General features: G+C 30.6%; 1 protein-coding gene across 2 annotated transcripts in view; it reads right to left on the minus strand.

Moving 5' to 3' along the window:
• Ncam2 (neural cell adhesion molecule 2) overlaps positions 1-16,810 on the minus strand; it is a 463,114-nt gene that overhangs the window by 161,635 nt on the left and 284,669 nt on the right. For both annotated transcript variants that reach the window (XM_020153019.2, XM_074072870.1), the window contains exons 7-8: positions 13,267-13,427; positions 9,902-10,047 (exon numbers count right to left, since the gene is read on the minus strand). In XM_020153019.2, coding sequence (XP_020008608.2) covers positions 9,902-10,047; positions 13,267-13,427 — 307 coding nt within the window. The remainder of the gene's footprint in view (positions 1-9,901; positions 10,048-13,266; positions 13,428-16,810) is intronic.

Below are 16,810 nucleotides of genomic sequence, written 5' to 3' on the forward strand. Positions count from 1 at the left end.
AACAAATATTTAAATTTACTGAGAGTATGACACATGAATAAAAAGTATATATTAAAGATTACATTTCTGACATAGCAGAGAGACCTTATAGATGAGGAGACACTAGAGATTGAAGCAAATTTATGAGTGATTGACTTGAAAAACAGGGCAATACATCTGAGAACACAGATTAAATAAGTTAGTGTTAAAACTGCCACCTAACGCTAATTCATTAAGCAATAATATATATAAATTAAATTATAGTGTCAAGGCTAGCATAGAGAGGCATGAGTTATACAAATCAGTTTCCTTTATAAATCATTCTCTGTATAGCTGTATAGATTATCCTGATCATAATAATTATTCTTAATGAAGACTTCCTGAGTGTGTGTGTGTGTGTGTGTGTGATATATGTATTATAATCTTTTCAAATGTAGGTTACCTTAAGGAGCATATACATATTTGAGAATTTTCAGTACATAGATGTTTTATTTCCTCCGTACATATTTAAATTATTTGATTGACATGTAATAATTTTACAGTTAGTTTTTTCAACACATGTATAAAATATGTACTGATGAAGTAAGGGTAAAGAACATTTCCATCTCATCATTATTTTTGGAGTTTGGGGCTCTTTTTGTTATTGGAAAAATATATAATTTGGTATTTTGAACTTAATCTCCTAGAGTTCCTTAATCCCAAGATATAATGGATTGAAAGGAGTGATATTCAGTCAGATCCCAAGCAGTGATGTTTGGACAGGTGTATATGTATACAGCACTTTTTGTTTTTATGATGTACAGACATGGTTAACAAAACAGTGTTCTGAGTATTAACCAAAATTTAACCCTTTAGCAAAGTAGAATACCAGGGAAGCAACGATTATGCAACAAGATCCTCTAATGGAATATGCTATCAAGGTAAAGAATTTTCTTTTAGACATGGATGATCTTGCATTATGTTAGACAAATTCAATGAAATGGACATTCAGTCACTTGGAGTTTCATACATTTCATCATTCTGATTATTGGAAAATGTATGCATATTTTAAGATCAACTCCTTGGTTATACTGCTACTAATCACAGAAAGTAAATGATACGTCAACTAATGGTGTTAGTATGACTCTTTAAAATATTTGATAAACATGCCACTGCTATTTTGTTTGTTCTTAGTTTTTTTTTCATTACATTTCTTTCACTGTTCTTGGTTTTTGCTTCTTTCATTTTTTAACAATCTCAAACTTCAAGAATTTCTCATAATTTCACCACAGAATGTACTGTCAGGGTTAAGTAAAAAGATACAAATAAGTTTTGTAACCAAGATGGCAGCTGAGTGACATCACCCTGTATCTCTCCTGATGGACACACCTAATCAAGTAATTAGCTCTTCTCACACCAAACTCCTTTCAGAACTGCTAAGGAAGTCAGTGCTGGCAGCACAGTAAATTTGATTCTTCTAATATCTTAGAAGATTGCTGACAGGCACCAACAGACATGGATTTGTGGACAACACATCACAGACTGACCATAGACTCTAAAAGTAATACAGAAGCACCCAGGCTAGGGAAGCAATAGTCCTGAAAAGCAGCAAAGACCAGTTACTAATGACAGCTCCAGTAAAGAAATTCTGGTGGTATGGATCTAAGTGTCTGGAAAGGGGAAAAAGCCAGCAAACCTACAGCACAGCAAAGTAGTCTCTGACCCACAAAGTGAATGACATTGGTCTAGAGAATAACAGATTGCATTGGCCAGGAGCTGGGAGGTCAAGGATGCTAATGGAAAGTGGAGAGTGTATGTGTACTAGGAGGTTAAGAGCCTGAACCACAGAAGCCATCACAGAAGCTTGTAAACAGAATTTTAATTGAACAATCCTGTGCTGGGGATGAGCTTAGGGTTTTGTGAGGCCACTCTTCCATAGAGTTAAGCCTCCAAACCAGGCAGAGCCCTTTTTAGGACAGATCTAAAAACCTTTATGATTAAGTGAAACACCAGAAATAAGAGGAAAATAATACCACAGACGAATAGCTCAGCCTGAAGAGTGTGGCAGTCCCAGCTAATATATCAGATGTGGTTTATTTGCTTCCTTACATTCTTTGGATATGGTTATGGCATTTGTAGGCTTGAAAGTGAACTGAAGATTCTGGCACTAGATAGAGGAGACTTATTTTTTATTAAGGCAGCTTGCTATTTTTGTAACACTGTGATTGGATTGAACACAACCCAAGTACAGTAGTAACTGATCTCTTCTTCTTCATCCATGAGTGAGCAGATGATTAAATATTAATGTCAGCATCGTTGAACAGATCCAAATTAGCCATGTTTGACTATTGTCTGAAATGATGCTGTATTTTAATTGTGGTCCAAAGCTTTGAAATGCTGCTTGGAATCTCTTCCATGGAGCTATTGCCATTCTAACATGGCAGATTTGGTAACATATTAGTTAGGTTGAGTCTTGCTTGCCTTCATTCAGTCATCTTTGTATGAATCCAGTGGGAGGTTAACCACTGGATTTTTTTTCTTAATGGTTTTTTAGCTGGCGTCCATGAAGAGAGTGAATACTTAGAACTACCACTAATGAAAGGAAATCCTTTGTAAGAAAAATACATTTTTTTAAAAGAACTGTTTCATACCATCCTTGGGGCCCTCTGCTGGAAAAGTAAAATCAAGTCTCAAGTAATGTATTTTTAATTGTATCCTCTGTTATTGTAGATGTAGGAGAGTGTTGTATCATACCTCCGTGAATGTAAAGTATCATGCACATGCTTTATGATATGTAGTAGTGACCATGCTTTTAATGATGTTACTCTAGAATGTTTTCGTTCCAAATGATGATTGAGAAGCTAATAAAAAAATGATGACAGGTACCACAACTGTAACAGAACTTTGTTGTTTTCTGCGGTTTAGTTTTTACTTTTTTTTTTAATAGAGTATGCTGGATATCTCTAGAATTTTGTTTAGATGACTGCAGAACCTGGAAAAGTTGTTGCTGCTTTTGATGCATAACATACTTCTCACTGGTCTTTTCATATAAATATATATATAATTTAAATTTTTGAAACTTTAGCTGTGCCATCAACTTTGGAAAAATGTATTTCTAGTTTACCATGTTAAGTTACCATTGTACAGAAATTAAGAGCCATATTGGTCTAGAAACATTAAACTTAAGTTTTTTCTATTTGTACATTGGTAATGCACTCTATTAAATATATAAGATCTTATCTACCTGGGTTTGATTATAGAAACTAAAAAAAATTCTCTAAATAATGACCAAAAGAAGAAATGATGTAATTTGCAGGAAAATGGATGGAACTAAAGATTAATATATTTAGTAAGGCAAGCCAAGGTCAAAAAGCCAGATATCAGGGTTTTATCTCATATGCAGAATCTCAATCTAAACTGATGACAATGACAATTGATGATAATGGGACATGAGCATAAAGGAAAGGCTGTTTTTGTGGGATAGAAAAAATTCAGAGGAAGGTACTGGGATTCAGCAGGATTGAAGCACATTACATACATATGTATGAAGATAGCACATTGAAATTGACTAAATATTGTTTGGACAGGAAGAGCATATTAAAGGAATATAATGTTCAAAGTATATTTTACAAATTTTTGGACATGTCACAATGCAACTCAGTTGTTCAATTAATGTACACTGATAAAAAATATATTAATAAAATTCCTCATAAAATGAGAAAAATGTGCCCAATACATACCTATCTATAATGATATATAAAAAAAACTTACACACTGCCTTTTACTCTTAAAGACAGTGATTAAAATAGGCCATTATATTTTAGGAATTTTAGTTTTTACTTTCATTTAGAGATTTTAAAATGTGCAGATATCTGAAATTATACTATTTTAAATTAATGATTGAAGATGTTTCGGTCTCATTTTAGTGATTACGATAATAAGCAGGGAAAAAAGATTAAAAATCTAAATTTTCTCCTATACTATAAAGACAATACCTAATAATTATATTATTGAATATTTTATGGTTTTTAAATCAGAATATAATCAATTTTCATCACCATGAAACAAATTAAGAGAGTTTGTTCTAGAGGAAGTCAAGACAGTTTGCAACAGAACCAGCACCGTTGCAGAAGCTGGTTAAGGGAGAGTCGGACTGGAACTGTGACTGTCTCTTTGAACATGAACACTGCATATTTCAAAATTCGACAACCATCAATAATTGCTTGAAAACTTTGAATGTGTGTTAATAACTTGCCCTTCTTAAATTATATGCACCACAAAGTAGGGAAGCTTCATTTTTCACTGCTGCATTCTATAAGCTGGTAGAATTGCATGCAAGCATGACAATCCTCACTAATATTTGTTGATAATTGTTGGACAAATTTGGGCATGGAATAAAGAAAATATTTGTCACGTTACTTCCTATCACTTTAAGATTATTTTACTACTTGCATTTTATGAAAGTCGTCTTCAAGAATGCTAAAGAATAATAAAAAAGGAAACAGAAAAAAAGTACTATAACCACAGATTATATATAAAAAGTATCTAAGAGCTTTCAGCAGAGATTTTCAGGGGATTTGAAAAATACACTTTATACTTTCCTCCTCCCAATAAATATGGGTTAAGTAAATAATTTTTGAAATACAAAGTTTTCTTTATTCCAGAGCTGTAATCCTCCTTCATAAGTGACAATATTAAGTTGTAATAGGATATTTCTATTATACCTAATAAGAATTACTATACTTGAACATAAAATCATTTTATAATAATGAATGCACTTTTATAATAAATACTCATATGCTAAGATACATAAATTCTTATAAATTTTAAAGTATATTTCATTCAGTTGATTGTTATTCAGGAATTGCCTATTTTATTATTAATTTTAGATTTTAGTTTAAATATCTGCTTATTTCCAGAAACAGAGTAAGCCAGAATTAGTATTAAAGGTAAGGCTGAATGAATAAAACTGTTTATTTTAACTCAGGAGGACAAATCTTTCAAAAGATTTAAAAGAACATGAAAAATCTCACTATTTTTAGTCATACACAGTTTTGAGATGAACAAATTTGAACTGAAACCAGCATTTTATTTTTTAACTTAGCAAATCATGGTAAGGATTGAAATTAAGTTAATTTCAGTCATGATTTGTGAGTGAATGCTGTAGCCATCAATGAAGCAAAGATTATTTGTTTATTGGAGAAAAATGCTGGGCCCACAATGGAACAATTGAAAATAATTTATGTCCCAACCAAAGCATATTTAAATCTGCTTTGTTCAAAATTTCATTGTGAATTTTTATATCATATTAATTCAAAAATATGTTTAACATGAAAGGAGTATTACTGAATGTGTACCTGTGTACCACTGAGTATGTACTCTCTAAGTTTAGTTAGTCCTTTTAATAAAACTTTTTATTTCATAGTTCTTATTAATTTAATGTGTACTTTTAAATAAAATTCATGTAAGTGTTTTGGATTGCAATGATTTGTATCATAAAATAAATGAAAAATAATTCAATTTAAAGAAAAATATTTCTTTGGTCATGAGTGAATATAGAAAAGAGATGAAGCTGGTTATCAATTGACTGATGTTTGAGTACTGTTACCTTAAGATAGTTATAACTTACTGCTATAAATTTTGAGTACTTTTTTCTTCAATGTAGAGTGGGATTAAATGCTAGTAGAGACAGACCTATAATTTACTAGTAGGACAAGTGCAACACAAACAAAATAATTATAGATTCTGTAGATAAATGACACAAGGAATACGCCATCCATGAAATAATATAATGAATACTTTATATTAAAATATGAAACACTTTATTAACATAAATGGGATTTTTTGCTTACTGTGGTTTGCCATTTTGTAAGAATTCTAGGGGAAGAATTCATTCCCTTGGTAGAATATTTTACTTTAATACTAAAATTAACAAATAACACAATATTTCTAGGAAAATGTTTAAAAGAAAATAGTTTTATCATATGTATTTAACATATTAGTGTGAAAAAAACTGAAGAGTAAAACATTCTAAAGCAGGCATGCTTTGCAAAGCACAGCATATTCCTTTTTTTCTGACTTTAATCATCTATTTAGGTTCTTCTAAGAATGTAAAAGAGTCTCTTCCAAATCAATATTTAATGGTACATAATATGAAAATTGTAAAAGGAGACAAAAAAGTGACTCACTTTCTAGAGAGGAAAATGTGAAAAAGTAGAAGATGTGAGAGAAAAGGAAGAAGACATTGACCTAAGAGATCTGTGATACGTGTAATTCTGATATTGTGACTTATTGGAAGAGAGATCAGTCTTCATCACTTCTGCTTTAATCACTGAAGATCTATTCTAACCCATATTGGAAGCAGGAGTCTTCCTCTGAACTTCATTGTATTGGTGGAGATTGAAGTCAAACATAACGTTGTGAAAATGCGACTGAAATACAGACTGCTAGCATGATCAACCTTGAAGAGGAACACTATGTTTATACTCATAATATCTGGAATTTAGTACAACAACTTAACACTTCAATCATTGATTTAGTGTTTCTGGAGATTAGTATAAACTTCTTCCTAACTACATTAAAGGGACAGATCTCTGACAGCTGTGGGAAGAAGATTGTTCTTGTGGTATTCCTTCATAGAGGACATAGGATCATGACTATAAAAATATTTATCTGTTCTATTGGAAGACAATAGTTATTTACACAGGGTTGAAATCATTTTTCATTTCTAAAATATCTAAACCAATTTAATGTCATAAATGGTATAAAACTGAAAAGGCTAAATATTTCCAGACAGTGGAAAATAACACTTTTAGCTGCTAACTACTAAGAGGATTGTGTTGTGTTCATTTATCTAATCCTTGAGTTCAGTATTAGAACATTCAATTATATGTAACTGTAATCCCTATGATATTTTATCCTCATTTATTTGTCTTTTATGATGATTGTGAATTTACATAAGAAAAATAGTGCTATTAATTGAGATCCCCTTTTAATAATCTACAAAGATGAATATATTTGCTAAGTAACTTGTTATGTTGTTGGATAAAAATTATCAGTTTGAATGACATGACTGGAAGATATTTAACTTCTTATGAACTATATATTTGCAAATTCATTAAAACTTTGACAAATGTGTTTATAAGGGGAACTTTTATTTTGTGGTATAATTCCCAAGTCCCAATCATGACCTTAACAAATTGTTAATTAAGAACTTTTCTGCTGAAAGGATTAGTTTTTAAATGTCATCTTGACTTAGATTTGAGAGATGTTTTCCCAAGTAAGGACTGAAATCCATTCATATGAACTCAAGTGATGAATATCCGATCCAAGGCCTTGACCTAAACATACTAATTTAATCTCAGGGATGAAAATACAGAATTTGATCTATGATAGAATCTGTTAGAGATTGTTTTGGAAAATAGAATCTTATGCTAATTTCTCTGATCAAAATTTTATGATGTTAGTACAATCTCTGATCATGTTTATTCAAACATGTTACCAGATATTATGGAGTCTATTAACCAAGATTTACTCAGAATTAGTGACAAGATAAACTGTGCTTCAAAATTTATATAAAATGACAAAGATGAAAAATGTGTTTTGAAGACTTAAACACTTTGACATGTGTTTTATAATACACTTTTCATCTCACTTCTAACATGGGAGATGATAAGAACTATTATCAACATTTTAAAGGTGAAGAGATTTTATTAAAGAGATCAAATAATATTTTCAAAGCTCAACCATAATAATTTACAAAGCTGAAATTCAAACCTAGACTTGCCTTCTTTCAAAGCTCAGTTCAATTATTCAATTTGTGAATTTTGCAGCTCAAGAAATAAGTTATATCAAGAGAAAAGAGGTTTACCGGTATCCAGAATAAAAGCCAGGATCTCAAAATATTATTAGGTCACTCCTGTAATAGACAGTTAATAACCTTAATTTCTTTATCTACTGAACACATTATGTGTAAAAAACATATTTGGGTTTCTATGATTGTGTTGTGTGAAAGAGACCAAATTAAAAGGTTTTTTTATAAGTGCACTCTTTAACAGACAGTTCTGAGCAATCAGAAAGTAGACAACTGCTCTTCACAAATACTAAAATAAAAATTTTGTGTGTGGTTTGGGAGGGCTGGAGGCATAGCAACTAGAATAAAAATATGAAAATCACACATTTCTGGGTACTTCACATTTTACTGATCAGATAACTGAGTAAATCATACACATTATTCTTAACACAAACTTATAGAAATTTCAATTAATGAAAGAGTAAAACTAGCTTTGAGAAGAGTATATTTAGTATTTTTAGGTGGACAGGAAAATAAGTGTTAGGTGTAACACTAAAGAATATGAAGGTGTAAGGGCTAAAGGAATGAAAATAATTACTAGAGTAATCCAACCCACAGAAATGTGCTAAATCAGAATTTGAAAACAATTGCTTATGGTTTGGGGATTGTTTCCCACACTTACTTGTTTTTGGTGGGACTGAGGTTTGATTTCAAGACTTTGTACTTGCAAAACAGGCACTTTACTGCTTAAGTCACACCTCCAGTCCTTGCTCACAGTTTTGAATAACAGATTGAACTTTTACTAATTTTAATGAAATTCAACGTTTTTCATACTTGGCACCTGGACCATACAAATAGCTATGATTTTCTGGTATGAAAATATGGAAACAGAATAGGAGCCAGAGGCTCATATCTGTAATTCTACCTACTGGGAAACCAGAGATCTCAAAGATTGCAGTTCCAGCCTGGAAAAAGGGTCCCCAATACCCCTTCTCAACCAACAAAAAGCTGGGAGACACAGTTGTGTGCACATCCCAGCTATGAATGGACTACAAATAGGAGGGCCTACCAGGGCATAAAAGACAGACCCTATTGAAAAAAGGAAAACTAAAAATCACTGGAGGTGTGGCTCAAGTCCTAAGGCACCTGTGGTGCCTGACACATACAAGTCCCCAAGTTCAACCCATCCATACTGCCAAAAAAAAAAATGAAGAAAGAAACAAAAAGGAAATATTAAATCAAAGTCTATAGCATGTTAATATATAAAATAAGAATATCAAAAGGGCACAACTATCATCAAAAATGCCCCAAAATTATTAAGAAAAATATTATAAAAAATCCCCTCCTGCAGATGATATGGGTCAAGAAAGGGTCTTAACTGTGGGATCATATTCTTTCAAAAAAGAAATGGACAAGATAGCTGCATTAAATTTATGAAAAATTTTCAACATTGACAAAGTCATTTAAAGCTTAATTTTATAATATTTACTGAAGTGAGAAAGCTATTCCATCATATTATTACATTATTGCCTATTTCTTTCTCTTCTCTTTCATTTTTATATTTGAAGTTTAAAATGAATATTTATGAAAAATTTAAAAAATAATAAAATTTCATGAAGTGGATTTTATGGTAAATTTAACTGATTTCCAAGTAACATGAATGCATTCTGGTGAAAGGTCATCAAAATACTGTGTTTTATGTTCTTAGTTCTCTTTATCTAATTTATATAAAATCAGATCCCTACTCTTAAAACATGCAGACATTCTAAAAGAGTAAAGAGTTGAAAGATGCCTGGAACTGTTAAAAACAGAATTACTTTAATTTACACAGATAGGGTGAAAACTAAAATCTCAATTAATATGATTCAGACAAGGTAAACCAAGAGATTAGGGAAGCACCTTAAGAATAATACCAATAACCTATGATTTTTAATATAGCAAAAAATCTCTTTAAGTGCTACATATTGACTTTTTTCTCCTCAAGAGTTATCTTTTGGACTGATTTGGTGGAATAGTAATCCTTATAAGAAACTCATTTATTTATTTTTACAAGTTACTTAATAAGTTGGAGCTAGTATGAGCTGTGTTAATAATAAAAACTCTGGAATTTGCAGTGGTAGTGAACCCCATGATTTTTTAAATTGCTATTACCTTATCACCTTCAGAAAATGTGATGCCATCCATTGTTCTTTTCCAAGTAATTTCTGGAACAGGCTCTCCTTCTGCTTCACAGGTAAGTGTTATGTGACCATTTTCGGATGTCGTCTCATTTTTAAGTTGTATTATATGAGGCTGTACTGTAAAAAATGTACATATTACTTAATCCGTACTGGAGAAAAGAATTACTATTTAAAATTACAATTCCATGATGGACACTTAAGTCCACATTAATACAGTATGAAGTGAGGAATTTTTTAGCAATTACAGTAACATGCTTTGCTTAACAGCAGAATCCAGAGAGTTGCAAAGAGCAGGAGAAAAGCAACTTTAGAAAGTAATGTTCATCCATTACATAAAAGTAACTTCAGAATGCTTAGAAATTAACATAAAAATATAATTCTTTTCAAAGTGTTGTCTAGTTAAGTCATGCTATTTTATTCCATTCTTAAAGTTACTAAGTTAAAATTTCCTCTTTTAAAGCCATGTATGTATACACATATACAAACATATGTACATACACCTATATAACATATATGGCATCTGTTTACTTATTGATCATGTCTTATACTTTAATAATAATTTCACCAAAAGGGGAAAGTGATTTGTATGTCTTGAATATATAGAATAAATAATTACCTATAAATTTTTAAATATTCATGAAGAAAATATATACTTATACAAATTACTCTTATGTGTTATTTATGTGTTGATTTATTTTGAACTTTATTTACTTTAACAGTATATTAAACATTAAATGAATTCTTCTACTCAAATAAAAGAACATTATACATAGTAATTTAAATGATCTGAATATTAAAATACATGTACCTCCATAATGTACATAATATTACAAAGCATTTCATTTTTTGACCTCTGTATTTTCTATACTTCTTTATAAATTGTTGCTTTTTTATATGATAAAATACAAGCCTAAAAGTCAGAAGTTGTTATTTCAGAGCAAGTAACTTTTTTCATTGTGATAAAATCAACTAAAAATATAAATAAGTTATTCTTATTCTCAAAAAATATTCCTGATACCAGAAATATCACATATAGAAATTTTGCCAATTCACTGTTCATTCTACTGTGTTTGAATTATAATTTCACTATATATGAATATATAAATATGTGACTTTTTGTTCCATCTTTTTATACAAAGTTATTATTGCCATGATGCAATGTAATATTTCCTGCATTATTTCTTATTTCAAAGGATGGAAAAATCAGAAACTTTCATGTCCTTCTTTGTTCTCATACACACATTGGTACCCTAATAAATACGAAGTTAACTGTTTCATATGAGCCTAGTTTATTGTTGGAGACTATCTGTCCTGTGAAACTATGTTGTACAGTACATTTCTAGTTACATTTTTTCAGTGGTAAGGTTTTAAAGAATATAATATTAAAAAAATACTGTTTGAGGAAGTTATGTACTTTTCATAACTTCTAGTAGTTCTAAGTTTGTTTACATTTTCCTCTAGCTGAACATCTTCTCCAGGCTCTTAGCTTTCTCTAACTTGTCTTTACTGACAGCTTTTGTAAAATACCTTTTGGTTTTATTTATGATCTTTTTTTATTAAGACAAAAATAATATTAATTAATAAGCATTTACACTTTTTAAAAATAAGCCATTTTAGAAAGATCTTATTGTAACTATAATTTTGTGTTAACTATCTCACTGCAGTATTTTAAAATCTGACATAACATACGAAGACAGTGTGCATCATGGCACAGTTGAATGTCTGGAGTTCAGCATCTGTGCATGGTTTCATGTATTAATTTTGGGGACAGAAGGGATGGTGTGGCTATAAGAATGTCTGTAATCCTCAATTCACACTAGTCCAAGGTCCAGTTCTCCACTTAGGTAGCCTCTGTCTCAAGCACAGCTGTGCCAACTGGATTTCAAGTTTAGTTTAAAGAAAGTGATGATTAGACTACTCTGAGCGTGCAATGTTCTTAACATAAACATAGATGAAAGTGAAATTGGAGGGGCATTTCAATGACCTTGGGATTATTCAAATTTTGCTTTCCAAACATTTTGAAACTGTCATTTATAAAGAAACACAGTATATAAATACCTACTTTCATCAGTGGCAAATATCCCCAGAGCTATTAGGGATATGTACACAGTTAGGTAAACAGGCAGAGTGAAATACTTTCCCATGTTTAGCATATAAACAGATTTTTTTAAGTAAAACACGTAAAGACACATTTAAAGAAACAGCAACTACAATAGCAGTGAAACTGTAGTTTAATTGAAATTTATGTGGCTTATAGGGAAGTCATGTATCAAGAAAAACCCAACAGGACAAAAGCAATATATATTTTGAACATTACTTTTCTGAGTAAATTTCAACTCCAACTATCCAAAATAATAAATAATTAATTATTTATTAATTTATTAATAAATAAATAAATAAATGATGCAATGATACCAGATTTATTCAGTTTAAATTCTTCTTACAACATATGACTATGAAAATTAAATTTCTGATATAGTTTGTTATAGCTGTTTGTCTTGCTCAACTGTAATGTAAACATGAAAATGTCTCCCTTGCAATGATGACAGGAACAACCAGCAGAGGGAGGAAGGAGACACTATTTACTGTGGCCACTTTGAGAAGAACAGGTGTGCCAGCTCACTGGGAACAAGATCTACAGTTCCTTCCTTTTGTCTCTCTGTATTGTGAAAGAATTTTGATGACAATATTTTTGAAGATGGAGAAAACTTACTAAATGCTAGTAATGCATATAATTTTGTGGGGTACACTTTTTAAGAACAAAATCATAAGTACAAACCAGCAAACAGTATTTCTTGTTACAAACTTAATGGAAGCTAAACCAGTTATCTTTTTACAGCACTAATATCTATTCTCTATAACCTCCCCAAAGCAGACAATATGTCTCTTCCTAAATATGGAATATATTTATATTTTCTCTTAAAATAAAGAGAATAATTTTAGTTATGGATAAATGGATGTAAATGATAGCCAAGTGCAATTCTGTACTATACTGAACGTGAAATGTATCCCAGCAAGTGTCATTTAAAGATTTATGAAGGATAACCTATCTATAGATATAAAGCATTACAGATTCCATTAGGTATAATGCAAAAAATATTTTCTTTCAGCTTTAATTATGAGCTGGCCAATATCTTACACTAATTTCCATGTATTATTTCATGTGGTTCTTAAGACAGTACTATTTGGAAGATGAGGTTTAAACAATATATTACAGAAATGAAGAAGCTGAGGCTTTGTTATAGGATGTTCAACAGCTCAATTGTTGGCAGACAAGGAGTTGACTCAGACCTTTCTTTAAACATTGCATTTTAACCACTATGTTCTAATACTTACCAAAGACTTGGAGAAATGCCTGCTTTTCATCTTCTCCTGCCTTATTGGAGGCCCTGCAGACGTAAGGGCCAGCATCACTATTCATTATGTTCCTGACGGTGAGTTCTGTGTTGCTTCCTTTCAGTATGTACTTTTCATTTTCTTCAACAAGCTTGCCATTCCTACAGAAAAAGAAAAATAAGATTGATTTTCATAAACCTGACTTCATAATTCAGGAGATCATGGCCTGCTTTTTGATTTACAGTTATCAATTATTTCACTGCCAATGTCATTGATAGAAAATGCTATAATCCAATTAAGTGTTTTGGGGGGTTTTCTTTGGCGATACTCTGGAATGAACTTAGTGACTTGCATTGGCAAGGCAAGTGCACTGTATCTTGAGCAACACCTCCAGTCCTTTAAAGTTTTGTTATTTGTCCAACAGGGTCTCATGTTTTTGTCTGGGCAAGCCTAAGGCCATGATCTTCTTACCTATTTCTTCCATGAAGCTGGGATGAGAAGCATGTGTCACCATTCCCAATTAATTGGTTGATATGGGAGTCCACTAACTTTTAGCCTGGATTGCTCCCAAACAATGTTCTTATCTCAGCTTCACAAATTAGCTGGGATTACAGATGTGAGCCAACATGTCTAGCAAAAGTATATTTTTATTACCCCAGGAACTAAATGCATAAATATTAAAATTATGCTTGAAATTAGTTTTGACTTAGAGACAAGATAGCATTTGACTCATGTTGGAATCTTGAAACTAGGCAAATGAAACAAGCATGTAAATTCAATTTGCATTTTTATTATTAGCAAAATTATGTTTTGTTGATTTTTTTCCAATTGCCTTTTAAATATTGGTGACTCTACACATTTATGAAACAATTATTTTCTTCTAGTTTAGGACACATTTAAAAGAATTTCTATTGGAATTTACTTTAAAGAAATTTAAAATTAACTGTAATATAAATGTATAACAAACTTATATTTCATGTAAGTACTGCTAATAAAAGTGCAAGTTGGGAGAATTATGTGAAAACACAACTAGAGAAGTTTTGCTTGATAGTATTTAACTCATTATTGAAGAAAAAAAGTTTGTTAACATTTAGACACAAGTAATTGTCAATTTTCTCCAAGTTATTTATACACAAAATCAATGTCCAATTTTAGCATACGTAGTTATTTTTTGGTGGTACTGTTGTTTGAATTCAGAGCATTGTGCTTACTAAGCAGATGCTCCACACTTGAGACATATAGTCTTTAAAAACAATGTCTACCAACTTTTTCTGCTATATGGTAAGAAATATTTTAAGTATAACAAATATTTCTACAATTGCCCTTATAATTTGTGGAATATTCTTGCAAATTTCTTTCACTTACAACTTTTCCTCATTCTTCTTTTCCTCATTCTCTTCTTCCTTTTCATACTTTGCCTATTCTTCTATATTTTCCTTATAATACTGATTTAGATAAGCCGAATTTATCTTAAGGACTATTAACATAAATCATTTAAAATCTCTCCTTGGTTAGGATATTAATTATTCCATATAAATTTAATTTTTAAATATACGTCTCTAAAAACTATACTTGAAAAGTTTTCCTAGAATGAAACAAAATGTTTTCTAATAGTTAGCAAATATATCCAGTGAAGTCTGGTTCCATTTTCCAGAAAGCACTGACAAACATCCTATTATAAGTGTATCTCTTTACGACTCAATAACATATGCTTATCCAGATTGTCATGGTATTTCTAAATATATCATAAAGCATGAAAAAATTCACAACAGATATAGAGAATTGCAAGGTTAGTTTATAAAATAATAAATTTCATATATAATGTCCTGTAGTTTTGTATGTATTTTCTTCTTATCTTTACTTCTGCACTGTTTATAATAACTATACAAAAGGCATTTCAGCCTGCTTTTCTACAGTTATATATATATATATAATATACATATATGTTGACATAATATGCATATATATTTATGGCTGTAACCATAATTAGTAATTATATTTTTCTCTGTCCTTTCAATGACATTTCAGTGAAAATTTTCATTTTTCTTCTAATAATCGGATAGAGGTTTTAGTGATTTATAATTTATCAAACACTTTTCCTGTGTTTTATCATCGACTGTATGCTCACACTTAACCTTTAAGTGTGGGTTTTCCCCCTTTATACTTATTCACAGATCAGGTGATTAAATTTACTTGTAATTTCTCTACATCTCAAATCACAGTGGAAGGATACATCTCCTTCAATCATAAAATCAATAGGTAACCAAGTCCAATATTCTTCCTAATAAAGACAATTATTTCCTCATTTTATTTGACATATTTTTAATGTTTAAAGAAGAACAAGCTAACGTCACTCAAAACATAAATTTCTTAATGCCTAACAATCATAATTAACAGAAAACTATATAAGCATTAAAATGCAACATATAAAACAAAAAATCAAAACAGAACTAACACAGATGATAGATTAATAAGTACGTCCATCAAAAATCTACTGGAACTGATTTTTAATTAGTTCAAGAAATTAAAACATGAGAAAGTAGGAGAGAAATTAAAAACATTAAAGGCCTCCTTCAAACTGATAGAAAAAATAGAAAGGAAAAATATTTGAGTGGGATTAATAATAGATTTGACATTACAATAGAAAATATTTGCAAACTTCATGACATAGTAATGTAAGAAATTGAATTTGAAGACAAAGAGAAAAGAAAAAAATGAAAAAGAGATCTGAAATAATGTTCTGGATTATATCACTTTCCTTCTGGCAAACAAAGCCGTCCAATAATTATTTTTTTCTTTTCACTGTTCACTTTATGTAAATTTTATTTATTTATTCTCATTTATTCACATGTGCATACATTCATTTCTCTACCTTGCCCCCTTCCCCCACCCTTCCCACATCCCCCACTCAGTTCCAGGAAGGTCCTGTCTGCCCTTATCACCAATTTTGTTGAAGAAATGACATAAGCATAAGGAAGACAAAATGTTTTTGATAGTTGAATTAAGGATAGCGATACAGAGAGATTAGTGTTTTGATGTGATCTTTTCAAAATAAATAGCTTCAAAAACATGAAACATAAAACAAGTGTAACTGAATGCATACACAGAAATATTTATAAATGCAGCTGACAGATGATATTTAAAAATTAAATGTGGTAATAAAGACTTGCACAGGATGACCTACTATCACGTAGGTTGATTTATGTAATGTGTAGAGAGAGATCACTGTAAAAAATAATAATGCAATCTGCATTTCTGATACTACATCTCTTTTTCTAATTTCCACAAAATATTTATTAGTATATACTAAAATATAAGGCACAATAAGCTGAAACAATTTTTACCACTAAACATGTGTGCTCCTTGACAAGTATGAAAAGAAGTTAGAAATCAGTAACAGAAATGAAGTTGAATTATACTCAAATGCTTAGAAACAAACCAACAGACTTCTAAACAATCAACAAAAAAATTAATACTATAAGGAACATTTTATAAAAATTAAATTCCAAATGAACAATATATCAAAATTAATAAGTATTTAAAG

Source organism: Castor canadensis, chromosome 5 (genome assembly GCF_047511655.1).
Source record: "Castor canadensis chromosome 5, mCasCan1.hap1v2, whole genome shotgun sequence".
Lineage (NCBI taxonomy): Eukaryota > Metazoa > Chordata > Mammalia > Rodentia > Castoridae > Castor > Castor canadensis.